The sequence below is a fragment of the Palaemon carinicauda genome, chromosome 21 (assembly GCF_036898095.1).
Source record: "Palaemon carinicauda isolate YSFRI2023 chromosome 21, ASM3689809v2, whole genome shotgun sequence".
Lineage (NCBI taxonomy): Eukaryota > Metazoa > Arthropoda > Malacostraca > Decapoda > Palaemonidae > Palaemon > Palaemon carinicauda.
Window position 1 is genome coordinate 81,804,241 of NC_090745.1, and position 19,169 is coordinate 81,823,409.

Sequence of the window (19,169 nt, forward strand, 5' to 3'; positions counted from 1 at the left end):
CTTGATATGTCTGCTGATTCAACACTGAAAGTCAAATTTGAGAAGAGTGACGTGACACTGGCAGCTTTTTGGCATGGAACATTGGGGGAATATCCTAATTTGGCTAAGAAAGCTATTTCTCTACTTTTGCCTTTCTCCACATCGTATTTGTGTGATCAGGCATTTTCTGCCATGGCAACATTAAAATCAAAACAAAGAAATAGGCTTCTTTCACTTGAGGATGATATGCGGGTGGCATTATCAACAATAAGACCTGATATCAAGAGTTTGTGTTTCAAGCATCAATCGCAAGTTTCACACTAACTATGGTTCACTTTTGCCTATTTGTGTGTGTCTTGTATCATAGTGTAACACTGTAACAGTGTGACTACTTGAATACATTGTGCAACTACTGTAAAACTTGTCGCAATTACATATTTGTATTATAATACCATTTTTTGTAATAGCAGGATCAGTGTAAAAAAATTTTCATATCTATGTATAAGGTGTTGTTACATCGATGCAAAATGTCGAAATGCAAAAAAAAATATAATAAATAAAACAACGGAGATTTTAAATATGTATTTCCTTATAAGGGTGCCGGGAACTTTTGAAAGGCTTGCCAAGGGTGCCGCAAACTAGAAAAGGTTGGGAAACACTGCTCTAGACCGATCATCCGTCACTGCACTGGCATTGGTCCTGGACTTCTCTGCAGATCGTTCGTGATCTCCTTCGGTGGAAGGTCGACCTTCCCCCCGACAGACCTGCCGTCGCCGTTCCTGCATGGGCCTAACAAGGCGTCAACTGAACGTGCTATTGCGCGCCAACAACCCATGCGCTACGTGCCCACGAAACCTGACAAACGCTCTTTAGTAGCTCATCAGGCCCCATCACCACGTGCTTATCTTCCTTCTAAACCCAACTCAGGGCATCAAGAGCGTACGCGCCAACATGCGCATACGCTCCAACAAGAGCATAGCTCCACCATGCGCGCCCTCATGCGCACATGTGCCCAAGATCTCTTGCGCTTACGCACCAACGATCTCCTATGTACCAGCGCCCACCTGTGCGCTAATGTTCTCCTGCGTGTAAATTACCTGCGCGCCAGCGCTCTCCCGCCCGCCAACATTCTCCTGCACGTGCGCATACACGCCCTACATCATGCTCTCCTGCACACCATCCTACGCGCCAGGTGAAACCTGGCCGCCAACTTTCTTCTGATAGCAGGACTATTGACAAGTCAGCCATGCTGCCTTCACCCGCTCGCCACCCCTTACCAATGCGCCAGCCTTCTCCCGCGTGCATCCACAAGGATATACGCAAGCTCGTCAATCCTCTTCTAGGGATGCTCGCTACCACACAATCGTGCTCCCGCGCGCCCTGCATGCTTCCACTGCGCGGCCGTGCGTTAGGGGACTTTCTCCTGTGCGCGCGCGCCCTACGGCTGTAATAGATGCGGACGAACACTCCCGTGCGTTCTTCGTGATTCTCTTGCGCGTGCACGAATATCTCCCGCGCACGCGCGCCACCAGTCTCCCTCGCGCGAGCCCTAATATTCTCCCTCGCGTGAGCGTTGATATTCTCCCTCGCGCGAGCGTTGATATTCTCCCTCGCGCGAGCGCCGACATTCTCCCTCGCGCGAGCGCCGACATTCTCCCTCCCTCGCGCGAGCGCCGACATTCTCCCTCCCTCGCGCGAGCGCCGACATTCTCCCTCCCTCGCGCGAGCGCCGACATTCTCCCTCCCTCGCGCGAGCGCCGACATTCTCCCTCCCTCGCGCGAGCGCCGACATTCTCCCTCCCTCGCGCGAGCGCCGACATTCTCCCTCCCTCGCGCGAGCGCCGACATTCTCCCTCCCTCGCGCGAGCGCCGACATTCTCCCTCCCTCGCGCGAGCCTACGTATCCAAAAGAACGACGTCCGGCAAGGTCGCCATCGGCTTATTCCCCTCCCCGCAAGCGCATACCACCGCGCATTGCGGGAGAAGGGAAACTTCCAGAGGGTTTCAGGATCCTAAAGCTACCACAGGCAAACCCACCAATTACAGTGACTCCACCCAGGGATCCTTCAATCCCTTTCCCTTCAAGGGGTATGTCTGACAGTGCGTCTGTCAGCCAACAGCCCTGGTTCGGTGCCATGATTAGAGCCGTAACTCAGGCTTTCAAGCCTGTCCTCTCTGAATTGGGACATGGAATCATGGCTTCCTCTACCCCTTTGTAGAGAAAAAGAGGAGTTCTAGATGCGGTCACTTCCCCAAGGGCGAAACTGATCCCACGCAGACCTTCGAGGCAAGTTCCTTCTATTCCTCAGACTGCCTCTCCTTCCCTTTCAGACAAAGATTTCCCGTCTCCAAGGGAATCATGCGTGGAGAGACTTTCCCCCATCGCACCAATGGAGGAAACCTCTCTTCGCGCCGAGAGTTCCACACAGTCAAGGATTGGAAGGAACATGCCACCCTCGTCAATGTTGGACTCTTACATCCTTTCCAGGAAAGAATCTAAAGACTCCAAAACATTGCCCAAGTCCTCCACTAGGACTAGGATGGAGCCAACTAGCCACTCGGGGAATGTCCGCAACTCTCCCCAAGAAGAGCCTTTGGGGATAGAAGGAGACTTCGCTGCAAGTCCTACAATAGGAGGAGACCAGCAAGAGCCAGAACATGCGTTTTGGCATGTTCTGACTCTAATGAGGGCTCTCAACGGGTTTACCGATGCAGAGATCCCTCCTCGAGAGGGCAAAGACATGGTCTTAGACCATGTCTTTGGTACTCAGAAGCCCTCTAAGACCAGTGCAGCCCTGGCCTGGTCTCAAGGGGTAAAGAGTACCAGGGACAAGATCTCACAACAGCTCTCCGAGATGCCCTCCTCCAACCATTCCGGTACCACCACCAAGCTCCTCCTACCTCCTCGCGTACAGCAGAGGAGGTACTTCGAGATTCTAGAGGAGCCTTGTCTAGCTCTTCCACTTCACCACTCGGTGGAAGAGCTAATCAGGGGAGTCCCTCTTGAGAGAGACTCCAACCGGCAGGTCTCGTTCTCGGCAGCCGAGATCCTCAATCAGGAGAAGGTCGCAAAGTGTACTATGGAAGCTACCTCGTGGCTCGATATCTGGTTGGGGACCTTAGGTATCCTGATACACTCTGAGGATTTCTCCAAGGAACGTACCAGGAAAGCTATGGAGACCTTCCCTCTCTCAGGTACTCGCACAATCGAGTTTCAGGCCCACCAAGTCTCGAACTTGTGGGCAAATACCATCCTGAAACGTCAGGATGCAGTAGCCGAGGGATTCCATCAATAAGTCCCTAGCACCGAGATCAATAATCTCAGACATTCCTCCATGGAGGGGTCTGCTTTTTTCGAGCCTAAGGATGTGGAACATGCTGCTGAGAGGTGGAGGAAGTCTCATCAAGACTCCCTCCTTCATAGGGCGTTAACATCCAAGCCCTATAAGCCTCCAGCACCACAGCAGTCCCGTCCAGTCAAGACCACTAAGATGACAACAACAGTGAAGACCTTGGTGTCTAAGCCCTTTCCTGTCAAAGAAAGGAAACAATAAGTCCTCAAGGGTAAGCAAGAATCCTAGAGGGAGCAGCCGAGGTCACAAACGCTAGGATAGGCAGTCCCCCTGCATGTCCACCAGGGGGGGGGGAATGCCTACAAAGCTGCTCAAACAGGTGGAAGCAACTTGGGGCCAATTCCTGGACAATCTCCGTGATCAGTCTAGGTTATAGCGTCCCGTTCATAACATCTCTACCTCCCCTGACGACGAATCCAGTGTCATTGAACTCCCTTGCCATGGGATCGGCAAGGGGGCAAGTCCTTCAGGCAGAAGTCCAGACCCTGTTGAAGAAGGGCGCTCTCCAAGAGGTCCTCGACGGATCTCCAGGCTTCTTCAGTCGACTCTTTCTTGTAAAGAAGGCGTCTGGAGGCTGGAGACCAGTCATCGACCTCTCAGCTCTGAACAAGTTTGTCAATCAAACTCCGTTCAGCATGGAGACGGCGGACATGGTCAGACTAGCAGTCCATCCGTCTTCAAGGAAGTACTTAGGATTCAGCCTAGACAACAGAAAGTACCAGTTCAAGGTGCTGTGCTCAGCCTAGACAACAGGAAGTACCAGTTCAAGGTGCTGTGCTTCGGTCTCTCCACATCACCACAAGTCTTCACCAGAGTGTTCACCCTAGTATCATCTTGGGCACACAGGATTGGCATCCGTCTCCTCCGTTATCTGGACGACTGGTTAATCCTAGCAGACTCAGTGTCAACCCTTCTTCATCACCGAGACAAACTTCTGAGACTTTGCCAAGATCTGGGATCATGGTAAATCTCGAGAAGTCTTCCCTGCTTCCCACTCAAAGACTGGGATACTTAGGCATGATTATAGACACCACTCTCCACAAAGCCTTCCCATCAGACGACAGGATAGCAAGGCTGAGGAAGGTTGTAAAACCTTTTCTCAGACAAGAACTTCCAGCCCAATCGTGGTTACGTCTCCTCGGTCACCTTTCATCGCTGGCCCGTGTAGTTCCCAATGGTCGCCTCAGGATGAGACCCCTCCAGTGGCGACTCAAGTTCCTGTGGAATGAAGCTTATGACTCCCCGGACATCCAGATCCCCATGGGACATGCGGAATTGACAGACCTCCAGTGGTGGGTGGCAGACGAGAACCTACGAAAGGGAGTGGATCTTCTTGTCCTCCCCCCGGATTTGATGCTGTTTTCAGACGCTTCAAAAAAGGGAGGGGGGGGGGGGGCACGTGCTGCACCACACGACCTCAGGCCTCTGGTCAGAGTCAGAAAAGTACCTCCACATAAATCTCCTAGAGATGAAGGCCATTTTTCTAGCCCTTCAATAGTTCCAACAGTAACTGGCAAGTCACTGTGGTGGTGATGAGCGACAACACCACAGTAGTGGCCTACATCAACAAACAAGGAGGTACTTTTTCGCAGTAACTATCCCATCTAGCAGTAGAGATACTGAGATGGGCCGAAATCCACTCGATACCACTATCGGCACGCCTCATTCCGGGCAAGAGGAATGTGCTCGCTGACAACCTGAGCAGAGCATCTCAGATAGTGAGTACCGAGTGGTCTTTGGATCATCTAGTATCCAACAAAGTCCTGACTTTGTGGGGTTCTCCGACAGTGGACCTCTTCGCAACGGCCCTGAATTTCAGGCTCCCTCTATATTGTTCCCCAGTCCCAGACCTCAAGGCTCTCTGGCAAGATGCTTTCCAACAACGGTGAGACAACATCGACTTTTACGCCTTTCCCCCGTTCTGTCTGATGAGGAGGGTACTCAACAAGACCAGAACATCATTCAATCTTTCAATGACCCTCATAGCTCCGCTATGGCATCATGCAGAATGGTTGCCGGACCTTCTGCAACTCTTAACGTTGCCTCCAAGAGAACTCCCTCCACGACACAATCTACTCAAACAACCACACGCCAACATATTCCACAAAGCCGTAACTTCACTACGACTTCACGCCTGGAGACTATCCAGCATCTCCTCTCTGAGAGAGGATTTTCGCAACAAGTTGCAATCAGGATGTCTGGACACCTGTGAAAGTCATCAGCAGCAGTCTACCAGGCAAAGTGGAAAGTCTTCTATGGTTGGTGTCGTGGAAGGGGTATCTCTCCACTCGATGCCACTATTCCAGCAATAGTGGAGTTCCTCGTGTATTTTCATGAAGAAATGCGCCTATCAGTCTCGGCAGTGAAAGGCTATCGCTCAGCCTTAAGCCTGGCCTTCAGGCAGAAAGGAATGGACATTTCTTCATCGCTAGAACTTTCTCTACTCATACGGAGTTATAAACTTACCTGCACTCAGTCGGAAGTGAGACCTCCCCCATGGAACGTGGTTCGAGTTCTCAGGTCTCATAAGAGACTTCCCTATGAACCATTACTCCAGGCATCAGATCGCCACCCAACTTGGAAGACCGTGTTCCTGCTAGCTTTGGCCTCGGCCAAGTGAGTCGGCGAACTTCATGGTCTCTCGTATGACATCGCCCATTCAAGGGGATGGGGGGAAGTAACGTTCAGCTTCGTCCCTGACGTCCCTGAGTTTATTGCTGAGACTCAGAACCCAGGAGTTGGGATCCTCGATTTTGACTCCTTCCGGATTTCTAGTCTCTGTACTGTAACAGATGACCCAGACCATCTCTTACTATGCTCAGTAAGGAGCTTGAGGCTGTACCTATAATGACATTCCTATGATGTGATCAGAATTTATTCTGTTTAATGATTGCAGGGGAAAGTCTCATCAGCTCATCTTCCTGGTCTGTCAGGATGTCGTTTGCGACAATCCAATGATGAGTTCAGAATTTATTCTGTTCAACGATCGCAGGGGCGAGACTCATCACTTTGTCTTCCTGGTCGGTCAGGTTGTCGTTCGTGGCAATCAGATGTTAGACACTCATTAGGGCGTCTTTTGTGACGATCATTGATTGCCACAGAGATCGTAGGTTCGTGATCTTGACGTTCTTCTTGAAGAAGAACACCTGTTCGATTCCCCCTTGGGGGATTACTCCGGCAGGATTCCCGTTCGGGAAATCCTTTTGGGGACAACTCAGAATTAAGCCTTGGCTTTTTTCTCTAGCAACTCTTTGTTAACCTTCCTTTGAGACAGAACTCGTTTTAAGGAAACAAGAGTGTTGCTTGGAGGTTCGCCTCCAAGTGTAAGATTTCTCTCTCCGAGGGAGAGTCTTTACACAACTTTTGCAACTTTTGCGCATGTTTGCGCTCATGCTCAAGATCTTGAGTTATACAATCAGCAGTCGCGAACTCGCGACGCTCGTGGTCTCCATCACGAGCGTTTTATGGTCATGATCACGAGGTAGATGCCTCGATGTTCACGATCGCGAGGCCGACGCTCAGGTTCGTGAGCTAGCCACTCACGACGTTCACGCTGTTCCCGATCGAGAACCAGACTCTCCCGTTCACGGTCAAGGTCTAGATGTTCCTCGTCTAGAGGTAGAGGTAGGCGTTCACACAGTCCATCAGCGTGTAGTCCCTCAACCCGTCCTCGGATCGACCCTAATCACGAGACAGACCGTTCCTCAAACAGGTGTCTAGCTAAATCTCCAGTGTCCTTTGCTGCCTGGGGTGCATTAGGAAAGCGTTCGCCTATGCAACGTTCGACAGCGCGTCTTGGTGTGACGCACTCACGAACACTTAAGGTTGACCCTACTCAGAGGCCCTCTCTGCCAACTTTTTCGGGCGTAGGTGCTTCTTTTGCTGCAACATTTTAATGTCCCAAGCTTCCCTCTTCCAGAGTGACTCCTAGTGCTCGTGAATCGCGCCCATTGTTGCGCGAAACTTGCGATCTTGCATGCGAATCTCGTAAATTTGCTCGCAAATCTGCCATTTCCTGGAGCGACTTACGAGCTGAGGTTTCGGAACCGCTAGCATGTGCGGTTCCAATACCTCCGCCTCCAACTTCTACCACCTCTAGCGGCAGGCCTATATCCTTCCCAGAAGGGTTTAAGGAGCCTCCTAACAGGTTTGCTGACGTTTTTATTAGCCCGGGCCATCCTTCTCGTCCGTTGAAGGAACGTATCCTGTTGCCGCAAAGACTCTCCCCTGTGTCTATGCAGTCTCCCTCTAGAGCTTCCCCTTGGGGATGCTCTCCTCCTGGACTCTCAAGGGAAGCCCAGGGCTTACGTAAAGGTTCTGAGCTCCCTGCATGGGTAAGTATCTTCCTCTCTACCCTGCAGAAGTTTTTGGGTATGGCTCCTCCACCGCCACAGCTTCCAACTGTTCCAGTCAGAGGTACTCCAAGAATCCCCTTGGAGTCTTTTTCTAGTTCATCTTTTGGGAGTCTTGACTTAGAAGGAGACCATCGTTGGACAAGGCACAGAGATCACCTTCATCTCAATCTCGTGCCGAGGTGCCTCTTTCTTCTGACTTATATGGCTGACCTTCCATTTACTCTGGTTAAGGCAAGGGAAACCATGACAGAGAGGCAGAAGAGAAGGATGAGAGGCGAAACTCCACCACACGCCCATATCATCCACCCTAGGATGAGTAGGGACATGGGTTCTCAGGAAGATATCTGTACATCTCTTCAACCCTCAAGAAATGGAGGTAGTGCCTCCGGACCAGCTTCCTATTTTTTTTTTTTTACCTCCACCTGAGGAAGAGACTTCGGTTCCCACTGCTGAGGCTTTGGCTGCCGGTGTCCCGAAACCCTCGCAAGTTCCTCTTTCTAACATTGTGGAGGAACAATTACCTGTACGAAGGAAGTCTAAGAACATCAAAACCAAACCTAAGAATGCTGTGGCAAAGGAAGCTCGTTTGGCTGAGGCATGCAGAAGGTCCCCTCTGGCAGGTCCCTCAATCGATCCTGTTGACGACCCTGTCTTCCCCAAGCTCTGGATGTGAGCCTAGAGGTAGATGAGCTATTGGACACTGATGATGAAAATCTTTCAAGCGCAGCTAGTCTGATCTTTCACTTGGAGCAAGAGATACGAGAGTTGGAGCATACCTTTTGGCAGGTCCTCTCTTGCATGAGGGCCATCAATAGGCTGTCAACTCCTGGTACTACTACCCAGGAGGAGAAGAGAGTGGTTCTTGATGAAATCTTCGAGATCCAAAGGCCACCAAGAGGAAGGCTATTGCCCAGATAACCAGAACTTTTAGTTCCTTGAGGGCAGGTTCCTCCTCTTGGTGTTTACCTCTTCCTTTTGTCCTTGGAAGGAAGTAATATGAGATCGAAGGAGAACTGTATTCGACCATGTCCCTTGACACTTCGGTTGAATCTCTGACGAAGGGTCTTCTGCCTCAAACCCTCTCCTCTCTAAGGGTTTCCCTTTCTACAGTTGAGCTCCTCAACATAGAGAGAGGCACAAAGTACGCCATGCAGGCTGCTTCGTGGCTCGACCTACGGTTGGGATCCTTGGGGTTCATGGTGTGCTTCCACGATCTTTCCAAGGAGTCTGCCAGGAAGACTTTGGAGTCTTTCCTTTTGTCGGGTACCCGAACTCTTGAGTTCTTATTGCACCACATCATCAACTTGTGGGTGAACGCTATGCTCAAGAGAAGGAATACCGTCATTGGGAAATTCCATTAGCAGGTGCCAAAGGTGGAAGTCTCCCGGTTGAGGAATTTCCCCCTTGAGGGTTTTTCTCACTTCATTATTTGAGGAGATTGAGAGGGCTGTTGAACGATGAAGGAAATCGTCGAACGATTCTCTCCTCCATAGGGCCATAGCATCAAGGTCCTGTGGAAGACCTTCCCAGTCATCTCGCTGTCAGTAAGCTGCTGCTGCTACTCATTCCTCAACCTCTAGGTCCTCAAGAATGACTAAGGTATCTAAATGGCCTTTTCAGTCCAAAGGTCAGAAAGAGAGCAAACCCTTCAGAGGAAAGAAGGGAGCGAAGGGCAGTGGCCGAGGTGGTCACTCCCACTAGGAATAGTATTCCTCTTCACCTACCACCTGTGGGAGAATGCCTGCAGCACCTTTGGCAGAGGTGGCAGTTCCACAGGGCAGATCCCTGGACAATCAAAGTGGTCGCCGTAGGGTATCGTGTCCCATTCATTCAATCTCTCCCTCCTCTGACTCGGGATCCAGTACATTTAAGCTTCTATGCGAAGGGATTCGCAAAGTTGCTGGCCCTCAGGGCCGAAGTCCAGACAAGCTGCAGAAGGGTGCTCTCCAAGAGGTTGTGGACAGGTCTTGGCTTTTACAGTTGAATTTTTCTTGTGAAAAAAGGTGACTGGAGGCTGGAGACTAGTCATTGATCTCTCCCCTCGGAACAAGTTTGTTCAACAGACTCAGTTCTGAATGGAGACTGCAGACACGGTCATTCAGGGGGTTCGACCAAGGGACTTCATGTGCACACTGGATCTCATGGACGCATACTTCCAGATCCCAATCTATCCATCTTCAAGGAAGTATCTCAGGTTTATACATGAGGACAAAATATACCAGTTCAATGTTCTATGCTTCATTCTCGCATCAGCACCTCAGGTCTTCACCAGAGTGTTTGCCCTAGTGTCATCATGGGCTCACAGGAATGGCATTCCTCTCCTCAGGTACCTGGACAATTGGCTATTCTTGAACTCGGAGACGGGCTTTGTCACCGAGACATGCTTCTCAAGTTTTGTCAGGATCTGGGGGTCTTGATAAATCTCGAGAAGTCATTACTGCTACCTTCTTAAAGACAGTACTTTACAAAGCTGACCTCTGCTGTCGGCAGGTAGAACCATTTCCCTTGTGTAACCTGGTATAGATAGATATACTCATTATGTTACCACGCCCCTTGGCGAGGTGGGATTGGGTAACGTCCATGGTACCCTTGGAAGAGTCCGATGACTTGGAGAACTCTTACCTGGACCAGAAATCCTCTGGTTAAATGCCGATAAGCCAGATCGGTGCGGACTTCCACCCTCCTAAGGGGTAAGTCATCCCCTATAAAAAGCGTTGATTTGTATTAGTGACAGAACAAATGACAAACTTGGAAGTAATTTGTATTTTTCTTAATGACACAAACCTGTAACTATTTATACAAATTGGCCTGCCAGCACCTATCCCCTATACGTCCTACCTCCAAGCAAAGTGGTTACTCAGCTTAGGTATGTGAGTGAGAAGGGTAACCTCCCCCCCTGCTAACTAGCAGGTGGATGGTTAACCCTTGCTAAAAGTCATATGGCTCTTCTTTCAGCTTTGCCAAAAGTAATATCCCTAATAAATAGCTACAGGTTTGTATCGTTAAGAAAATTACAAATTACTCCCAAATTTGTCATATTCAGCTGGCTTATTGTAAATAAGGACAGACCACTTCCTGAAGTGTACTGTTAAGCAAATTCAGACATTTTGGTTATAAGCCTAACTAATATATAGTATTTATAATTATAAAATTGCTGGAGTATAGCATCTTTATGATTAATGAAATTTATTTGACTTGTGTTGCATTCATGCTTGTCACTTATGCTAGATATTGTAGTGGTACATGATGTTTATGTTTATTGGTGCAAATTGGATCATAGTAATTCCAGTCCAAGCTCTAATGTTTTTCACAATTTCAGAAAAGGGGATATGCTGCTCAGGCTGCAGCACAGCAATCCACCTTTGCTTTGCCTACTCACGAACCTCAAGTTACGACCCTACCGAATGGAGCAGTGGTAGCATCTCTCGAGACCAATGCGCCTGTATCCCACCTTGCTGTTCTTTTCAAGTTAGTGTAGTTAAGTTTAGTAAGAAAGAATTGTGGTAAATCATCATTTTTTCTGATATGAGTACAAACCCTTGTTCTTTACACAGGAGATACTGTAAATAACAGTGCAAGCTGGAACACGGCTATAAAAACTTTTAATGAAGGGAAGTGGTTGTTACCAGTGTGTGGTAAGGTAGCATCGGCCCTCACTCACCACATTATTATTATTACAGGTTGACCATCACTAATCCGGAAATATCAGTTTAACCGGCATTATTTTTGCTACTGGCCGCTTGGTTGGTGGTACAGTACTGTTTCTCAATTATTTTCGCTACTGGCCGGTTGGTGGCGCTGTTTCCAAAATAAACAAATATGACACGCACCCTCATTTCAGCAGGCAAACAGTTTTTAGTTTATCGTTGAAAACAGTCTAGCTGCACATTACACAAGCAGAAACGTACCGTACATTTGCGCACATAAGACAAACCTTCAGATAGGACGAGGTCGAAAATTAAGTCAAATTTGAATGAATTACAAAACCATCAGTGCATAGGCTAGCTTTTGTTGTATACTCTAAAATCTGAAATGAATGAAATAAAAACAATTTTATATCATGCTTTTGCTAAACACGCAACATAAAACCCCAACCAAAGCTTTTTTTTAAGTTTCATCACCGATCATGAACAAACGAAAGCATCTGTGCATAAGTTAGCTTTTGCAGCAACAGATATCTTACCAGTACAGTATTGGTTATGTAATTTTATCTTCTATTAATATCGAAAGATTTAACGGTGAATTGGAAACACGCGCACAGAGAGAGAGAGAGAGAGAGAGAGAGAGAGAGAGAGAGAGAGAGAGAGAGAGAGAGAATATTAGCCGTTGTAATCGAGAGAGAGAGAGAGAGAGAGAGAGAGAGAGAGAGAGAGAGAGAGAGAGAGAGAGAGAGAGAGAGAGAGAGAGAGAGAGAGAGAGAGAATATTAGCCGTTGTAATCGAATGCCGTGTTTTTGTTTTTGTACCACCAGAAGCGAGGAATTGATCGCCACAACTAACAATAGTCATGTCAATTTCATTCTTAAACTCAGGTTGCCATATGTGAACTAATATTTTATTTTTTACAGAGAGAGAGAGAGAGAGAGAGAGAGAGAGAGAGAGAGAGAGAGAGAGAGAGAGAGAGAGAGAGAGAGAGAGAGAGAGAGAGAGTTTTACATGTACTTAACATAAAATACAATTAGTTATAACAAATAGGAACTTATCTAATATTAACGGTATAGATGGTTTGAAAAAGTTAAGAAATGGTATAAACAATACTTTGTTACTCTATTAGTATGTGCATGTTACTGAGAGCAGTAGCTAGACATCAGCTGATCTGATCACAGCCAAAAGTAAAAAAAAAAAAGTCGGAAATACTCGATTTTTAAAAGACACCCAAAATTTAAAAACAAAAATACATGTTTTCTTAAGTGCAATTAACCTTTTAAAGAGTGGCAATTTTCTAGAATAAAATGTTTCCTAAAAAATGGTGGTTTGCTGACGAAATCGGATGCCGTATGTTAAGCTACGATTGAAATTGATGTATACAGTACATGGTATAATTTTTTCGTTTCGTATTTAAATTGACAATTTTTAAGAAAACTGATTTTGGTTTCTTCATGTATATGTAAGAACTGTATAACGAGAGAGAGAGAGAGAGAGAGAGAGAGAGAGAGAGAGAGAGAGAGAGAGAGAGAGAGAGAGAGAGAGAGAGCGAGAGAGCGAGCGCTGTTGTAATCGAATGCCGTGTTTTTGTTTTATGTACTACCAGATGCGAGGAATTGATCGCCACAACTAACAATAGTCATATCAATTTCATTCTTAAACTCAGGTTGCCATCCGGAACTAAGATTTTGTTTTTTTGCAAAGAGAGAGAGAGAGAGAGAGAAAGAGAGAGAGAGAGAGAGAGATTATTCTGGCATCAAATTAATCTCTCTCTCTCTCTCTCTCTCTCTCTCTCTCTCTCTCTCTCTCTCTCTCTCAGAGAGATAGAGGTTTTTATAATTATACCGTGCACTATACAAAACAAATCCTTGTAAAGCAAATGTATTCTGTTTAAAGTATGACAAAATATTGCTGACTCGTTACCGAAGTTTAGGCTATTCACTGCCGATAAACGAACCCAGCCTACGTATGAAAACCTTGATCACCCAAATGGAAAAATAAAGATATTATATATACTGTACTAAAAAAAAAATAAAGCTTTAATATACCATCATTAACACTACCATTAAATTATCGAAAGGTTAGAGAAAGATTGCCGAGAACATAACCACAATTCTGTATACATTTTGTCAGCTGGACTCGCATAGTTAAAGTTGATTTCATTGTTGATGTGGAATTTCATCCTTAAATGGGCTATTTATTATGAAATTATGTTAATAAGGTGTAAGGTAAATATCATTTTGTAACATACATTATCCAGCACTATATTTAGGGCTAACAATATGCTCAAAAAGACAATAGATTAGATACATTTTGTAGTGCTTTACTTGCAGACTTTGAACACCTTAGCAGATACAGTACAGAAAATTTATTTTAGAAAAATTAGCAACCGCATAAATGGGGAATCGCATAATTCGGGACTTTACTGTAATATATATTTGTTCCGACACAAATACTCACCGAGAACTACTTTTCTGTGGAGTCACTTGGTGACCTCTCAATCTCGACCAAGGTTTTCCCGCCGTTACCCCCCTAACCCGCTCTATATAGGTTTTACCCCCGCCGCCAGAGGATGCGCCCTGAGGGCAGGATTAGGGCAGGTCACTGCCTCTCTGGGTCAGCATCGCCATTAAGTTCTTGGTCGTGAGATGTGAAACACTCTCTCGCTCTCTCGATCCTTTGGCGCGTTTGTGATTCCACGTGTTTCCAGTGTGGGGACTTGTGTTTTTCTTGCGTAGTGCGTTATTCGCAAGTGTTTCAGTGCGTTCCCCCTGCGTATATCCCAGTGTGCTTATAACTCGCTAGTGTTGGCCCTTCGTGTGCGAACGATGGAGCATGTGCGTCGTTGCCCTGGTCCTAGAGCCGGAAAGTCGTGTGGGGCTTTCCTCTCTAAGCCAGAAGTGGACCCTCATTCCCTTTGTTCCACGTGCAGGGGAAAAGTTTGCTCCACCGCGGACACGTGTCCGGAGTGCGTAAGCTGGGACGATATACAGTGGGTACGGTACAGTACCAAAAAGAAGTCGTCGTCTAAGCGTTCCCCCAGAAAAGTGAGTGGCGTTTCTTCTTTACCGTCGGTCAGTGATCGGTCCGACGAAGCCTCGGCTTCTCCGTCTCCTTCGCAGAGGATAGGGCAGCAAGCCCCCAGTGTTGTGATTAGCCATAGCGTTCTTCCCGGTGAACCCAGTGTGAGGGAAGAACCAAGGGCAGGCCCCTCTAGAGATAACGGAGGGTCCGGTAGTGCTTCGGGTGAATCAGGCCACGTGGCAGGGGACCACGCGTCCTCAGAAGACCCCGTATGGGGCAGTGTCGTTATTTCAGAGTCCCCACCGCCCTCGTGGGCCGGTGCGTCGGGCTCTCCCCCACCAGAGGACAGCCACGCTAGAGTTCGCCGCCCGAGTAGCGATGCTTTCGGGTGGAAGCTGCCGAAAACACCGGGGAGGTCACCGCTAAGAATGGACGTGACCCTGGACCCCTGGCCCCCTGGCATGGATAGAGTAGACTCAGTGCCGACGATCTCCACAGCGGTCCCCGAAGACTTCCTCCAACATCCAGTCTCGGACGTCCGACGGCGAAGAGCTTCCCCCACGCATCACGCGGGCAGCCATTACGCGAGGAACGTGGCGTCCTCAGACTCGTCAGAGGTGGATTCATCCTCCGGGGGAAAAGTCAGGGAGAAACGGCACCGGAAGAGAGAGCGGTCCGAAAGCGATCGTTCCCGCTCCAGGTCAAGGTCGCGATACAGCAGGAAGCGCCCCCGCTCTCACTCCCGTAAGTATAGGAGAGATGCCTCTCCCGGCGGAGAATGGGTCTACGTCCCTTCAGGAGAGTCCAAGAGGCTCCACTCTCCAGACTCTCGGTCCAGTGAACGAGCCTCTAGGCTGCCGCTCCCTACGCACAGCCTAGAACCGCTCGACCTGCCACGCAGGAAGGACCTCGCCCATAAGCATAAGTCCTCGAGGCCTCCGGTTCACCCCGCCCAGCGGGGGGAAACGCGCTTCCTTGAAGGCAGCCTGACCGAACCAGCCCAGCTGGTGCTGTCATCGAGCAAGAAGGACCGGTTCCCGTTGTCGGGTCAGCCCACCGGGACCGTGTCCTCGGCTTCCAGAGCCTTGGGGCAGCCGAGGGCCCTCCCTGAGCCGGTGGCACCCGCCTTACGGCGAGATCCACCCTCTTACGGAGCGCCCTACGGTTACGGGTCGACCTCCCTGGACCCAAGAGGAGGACGCCCGGTCTACCGTCCAAGCAACCCTGCACCCCCACGCCAGGCCGAGGCCTCGGCCGACGGAGGCGAGGCTCCCCCGTCGGAGGACTCCGCGTACAGAAGGGTGGTAGGTCTCATCAGGAGGCTCCATGGGATCGCAGAACCCTCGACTCCTAAGGTGAATTCCTGGAGGTCAAGCCTCCTGAGATTCACTCACCACGACGCCCTTCCGAAGTCCTCCCTGGCCCTTCCTCTTGCCCCAGACCTAGTACTGGGACAAGAGTACATAGATAACTTGGTGGCCAGCAATGCGGAGGCCCCCAAGTCCCAGAGTGCCTCCAAACTACTCCAGGGTCTCAAGACGCAAGGGAAGGTGTATATTCCTGAAGGGCGGCGCCCAGGCCCCTGTAAAGTGGACCCGGCCTTAGACATCCTGGGACAAGGCGGCTCGGACGAAAGGGCCTCTTCAGCCCCTGTTTCCTTCTCGCCCACGGAAGCCGCCATGATGGAGGAGATGTCAAGGGACCTGGTGAACGTCTCCTCATGGCTGGACTGGTGGGCCTCCACGTTGGTGAACGTGCAAGCCTCCATAGACCCCGAAGATCCAGAGCAACAGAGTCTCCTGACGGACCTTCTCACCTCCGGGGGGAAAACCCTCAAGTTTCTGGCTTACCAAGCACTCGCCTTGACGGCCAACTGGGTGCTTAGGAAACGTGACACAGTGCTCTCTAAGTTGTCAAGGAGGATCCCGGACAGGGAAGCCCGAGTTGTGCGTAGCCTACCCTTAGGGGGTGAGTCTCTGTTCCCTTTGAAGGAACTGGAAGTTCTAATGGAGAAGGTGTCCAAGAGGAGAGAGACCAACGTCCCCAGACAAGCATCTTCCAGAAGGCCGCCATACAGGAGATCAGTCTCGGATAGCGCCGTGACTCCTCAGGCCGCCCCCAGCTCTTCGAGGAGGGACGCCCCTTCCTCCTCCTGGACAACAACTCCGCAGCCCTCCCGCAGGGGAGCACCAGCTTCTGCCAGCTCCTTCAGGTCGGGTTACTCCGCCTCGAAGAGAGGCAGATCAGGCCGCCCCTCTAGGAGAAGGTAGAGGGAGAGGCCCCCTACTCCCGCCCAAGCCTCGGGTTGGGGGATGCCTCGGACCTCATTGGCAAGCATGGAAAACACAAGGGGCGGATACTTGGACGGTGTCCGTCCTGAAAGAAGGCTACAGGCTCCCCTTCATAGCGGACCCACCCCCTCTTATTCCAGCCACCCAGACAGAATGGTTGGCTCCCAGGGACCCGTTGAAAAGGGCCACCCTTCAAGGAGAGGTTTCCTCCATGTTAGAGAAGGCCTCCATGTTAGAGAAGGGAGCCATGGAAGAAGTCCTTCTCCCAGGCCCAGGCTTCTACAGCCGCCTGTTCCTGGTAGAGAAAGCAACGGGGGGGGGGGGGGGTGGAGACCGGTGATAGACCTGTCGGCCCTCAACAAGTTCGTCAAGAAGACGGACTTCAAGATGAACACCCCGAAATCCGTCCTGATGTCCTTGAGGGAGAAAGATTACATGATGACGGTCGACCTCAAGGACGCATATTTCCTGATCCCTGTCCACCCGTCGAGTCGGAAGTTCCTCCGGGTAAAATGGGGCTCCCAGATCCTGCAGTTCAAGACCCTTTGCTTCGGCCTGTCGACGGCCCCTCAAGTGTTCACGAGGGTCTTCGCGACGGTCTCAGTGTGGGCTCACGAACGAGGTATCCGTCTCATCAGATACCTAGACGACTGGTTGCTCCTTTCCAACTCAAAGGCCCTCTTGGAAGAGCAAGGGAGGAACCTCCTCCAGTTCTGCAGGAATCTGGGAATCATTATCAATCTGGAAAAATCGAACTTAACGCCATCCAACAGAATGGGGTACTTGGGTATGACGTTGGACACCGTGCAGGGGAAGGTCTTCCCCTCGGAAGACAGGATACGGAACCTCAATCACATCATTCAGCCGTTCCTGTCAGAACATTCCAGGAGGGCGAAAGACTGGCAGAGACTAATAGGTCACCTGGTCTCATTAGAGAAACTGGTTCCCCAAGGGAAGATGCGGCTCAGACCTGTGCAATGGAACCTCAAGGGCCTCTGGTCCCAGACAGGCGCTCAGAAGGCGTTGATTCCTGTCCTTCCAGACACGAGAACAGCCCTAGAATGGTGGCACTGCCAGTCGAACTCCCTCAAGGGGATGCCCCTCAGGTCCTGTCCCCCCGAGTACCTCCTGTTCACAGACGCCTCCAGCCTAGGGTGGGGAGCCCACCTTCGGGAGGAGACAGCAAGCGGTACCTGGTCGGAGACCGAAAGACATCTCCACATCAACGTCCTAGAGCTAAAAGCAGTCCAGAAGGCATGTCTGCACTTTGCGAGTCGGTTGAGGGGAAACACCGTGGCCTTAATGTGCGACAACGCCACGGTGGTAGCCTACATAAAGAAGCAAGGGGGCATGAGATCGAAGGAACTGTGCGACCTCACCATAAACATCCTGCATTGGGCGGACGAGCAACAGGTGGTACTGCTAGCAAGGTTCATCCCCGGGAAGAGAAACGTGCTAGCCGACGGCCTCAGCAGAATGGGTCAGATAGTGGGGACAGAGTGGTCCCTACACCCGGAAGTAGCCAGACTCATCATTCAACGCTGGGGCTCCCCTGTGATGGATCTCTTTGCAACTAAGCTCAACGCCAAGCTACCGGTCTATTGCTCCCCGGTACCAGACCAAAGAGCAGCCCTAGAAGACACCTTCCAGCACAAGTGGGACAACTTGGACGTATACGCTTTTCCCCCCTTCACGCTGTTAAGGCAGGTACTCAACAGAGTAAGAGCCTCCCAAAACCTAAGGATGACTTTGGTAGCGCCCTGGTGGCCGGAGAGGGAGTGGTTCGCGGATCTAAAAGACCTGGCAAGCCAACCGCCTTGGCCTCTGCCCCCCAGGTCAGATCTGCTGCGTCAACCTCACTTCCTCAAGTTCCACGACAACCCTCTCTCTCTTCGCCTTCACGCCTGGAGACTATCGAGCGACTCTTGAAGAAGGAGGGGTACTCCTCCTCCACAGCTAAGAGGATGTCCCTATACCTAAGAAAATCCTCTACCGTGGTATACCAGGCGAAGTGGGCCGCCTTTACGAAGTGGTGCTCGGAGAAACACATAAGACCTCTTAAAGCTTCAGTCCCAGACATAGCTGAGTTTCTCGTGTACCTTAGGGATGAAATAGGGATGTCAATCCCAGCCATTAAAGGAGTACGGGCAGCCTTAGGCCAAGTCTTCCTCCTAAAAGGCATCGACCTGGGGACCTCGAGACACATAGCGATGCTGATTAGGAGTTTCGAGCAGTCCTGCCCTCCTCAAGCTAGGAGAGTGCCCAGATGGGACCTGGCCAAGGTCCTGAAAATGCTAAGTCGTCCTCCCTTTGAACCCCTCAAAGATATCGGGGACAAAGACCTCACCCTCAAGACCGTCTTCTTGCTAGAAATAAATTACCAGATGGAAACAAATGATAGACCCAAGAGACTCTACCCGGACCTACATAATTTTAGGGAAGAGCAAGAACAAGAAAAAATAGAAAAGAAGGATATAGTCTGCAATATGCTGAAAAGAGGGAATTGCAGATTTGGCGAAAGAT

The 19,169-nt window shown here is 50.0% G+C and overlaps 1 protein-coding gene across 1 annotated transcript in view; it reads left to right on the plus strand.

Annotated features, from left to right (window-relative positions):
- The window catches only part of LOC137615016 (cytochrome b-c1 complex subunit 2, mitochondrial-like), a 96,706-nt gene that overhangs the window by 270 nt on the left and 77,267 nt on the right, over window positions 1-19,169 (plus strand). The window contains exons 1-2 of the mRNA XM_068344650.1: window positions 1-265; window positions 10,987-11,155. The exon at window positions 1-265 is cut by the window's left edge and continues 270 nt beyond it. Of these exons, the coding sequence (XP_068200751.1) occupies window positions 1-265; window positions 10,987-11,155 (434 nt within the window). The remainder of the gene's footprint in view (window positions 266-10,986; window positions 11,156-19,169) is intronic.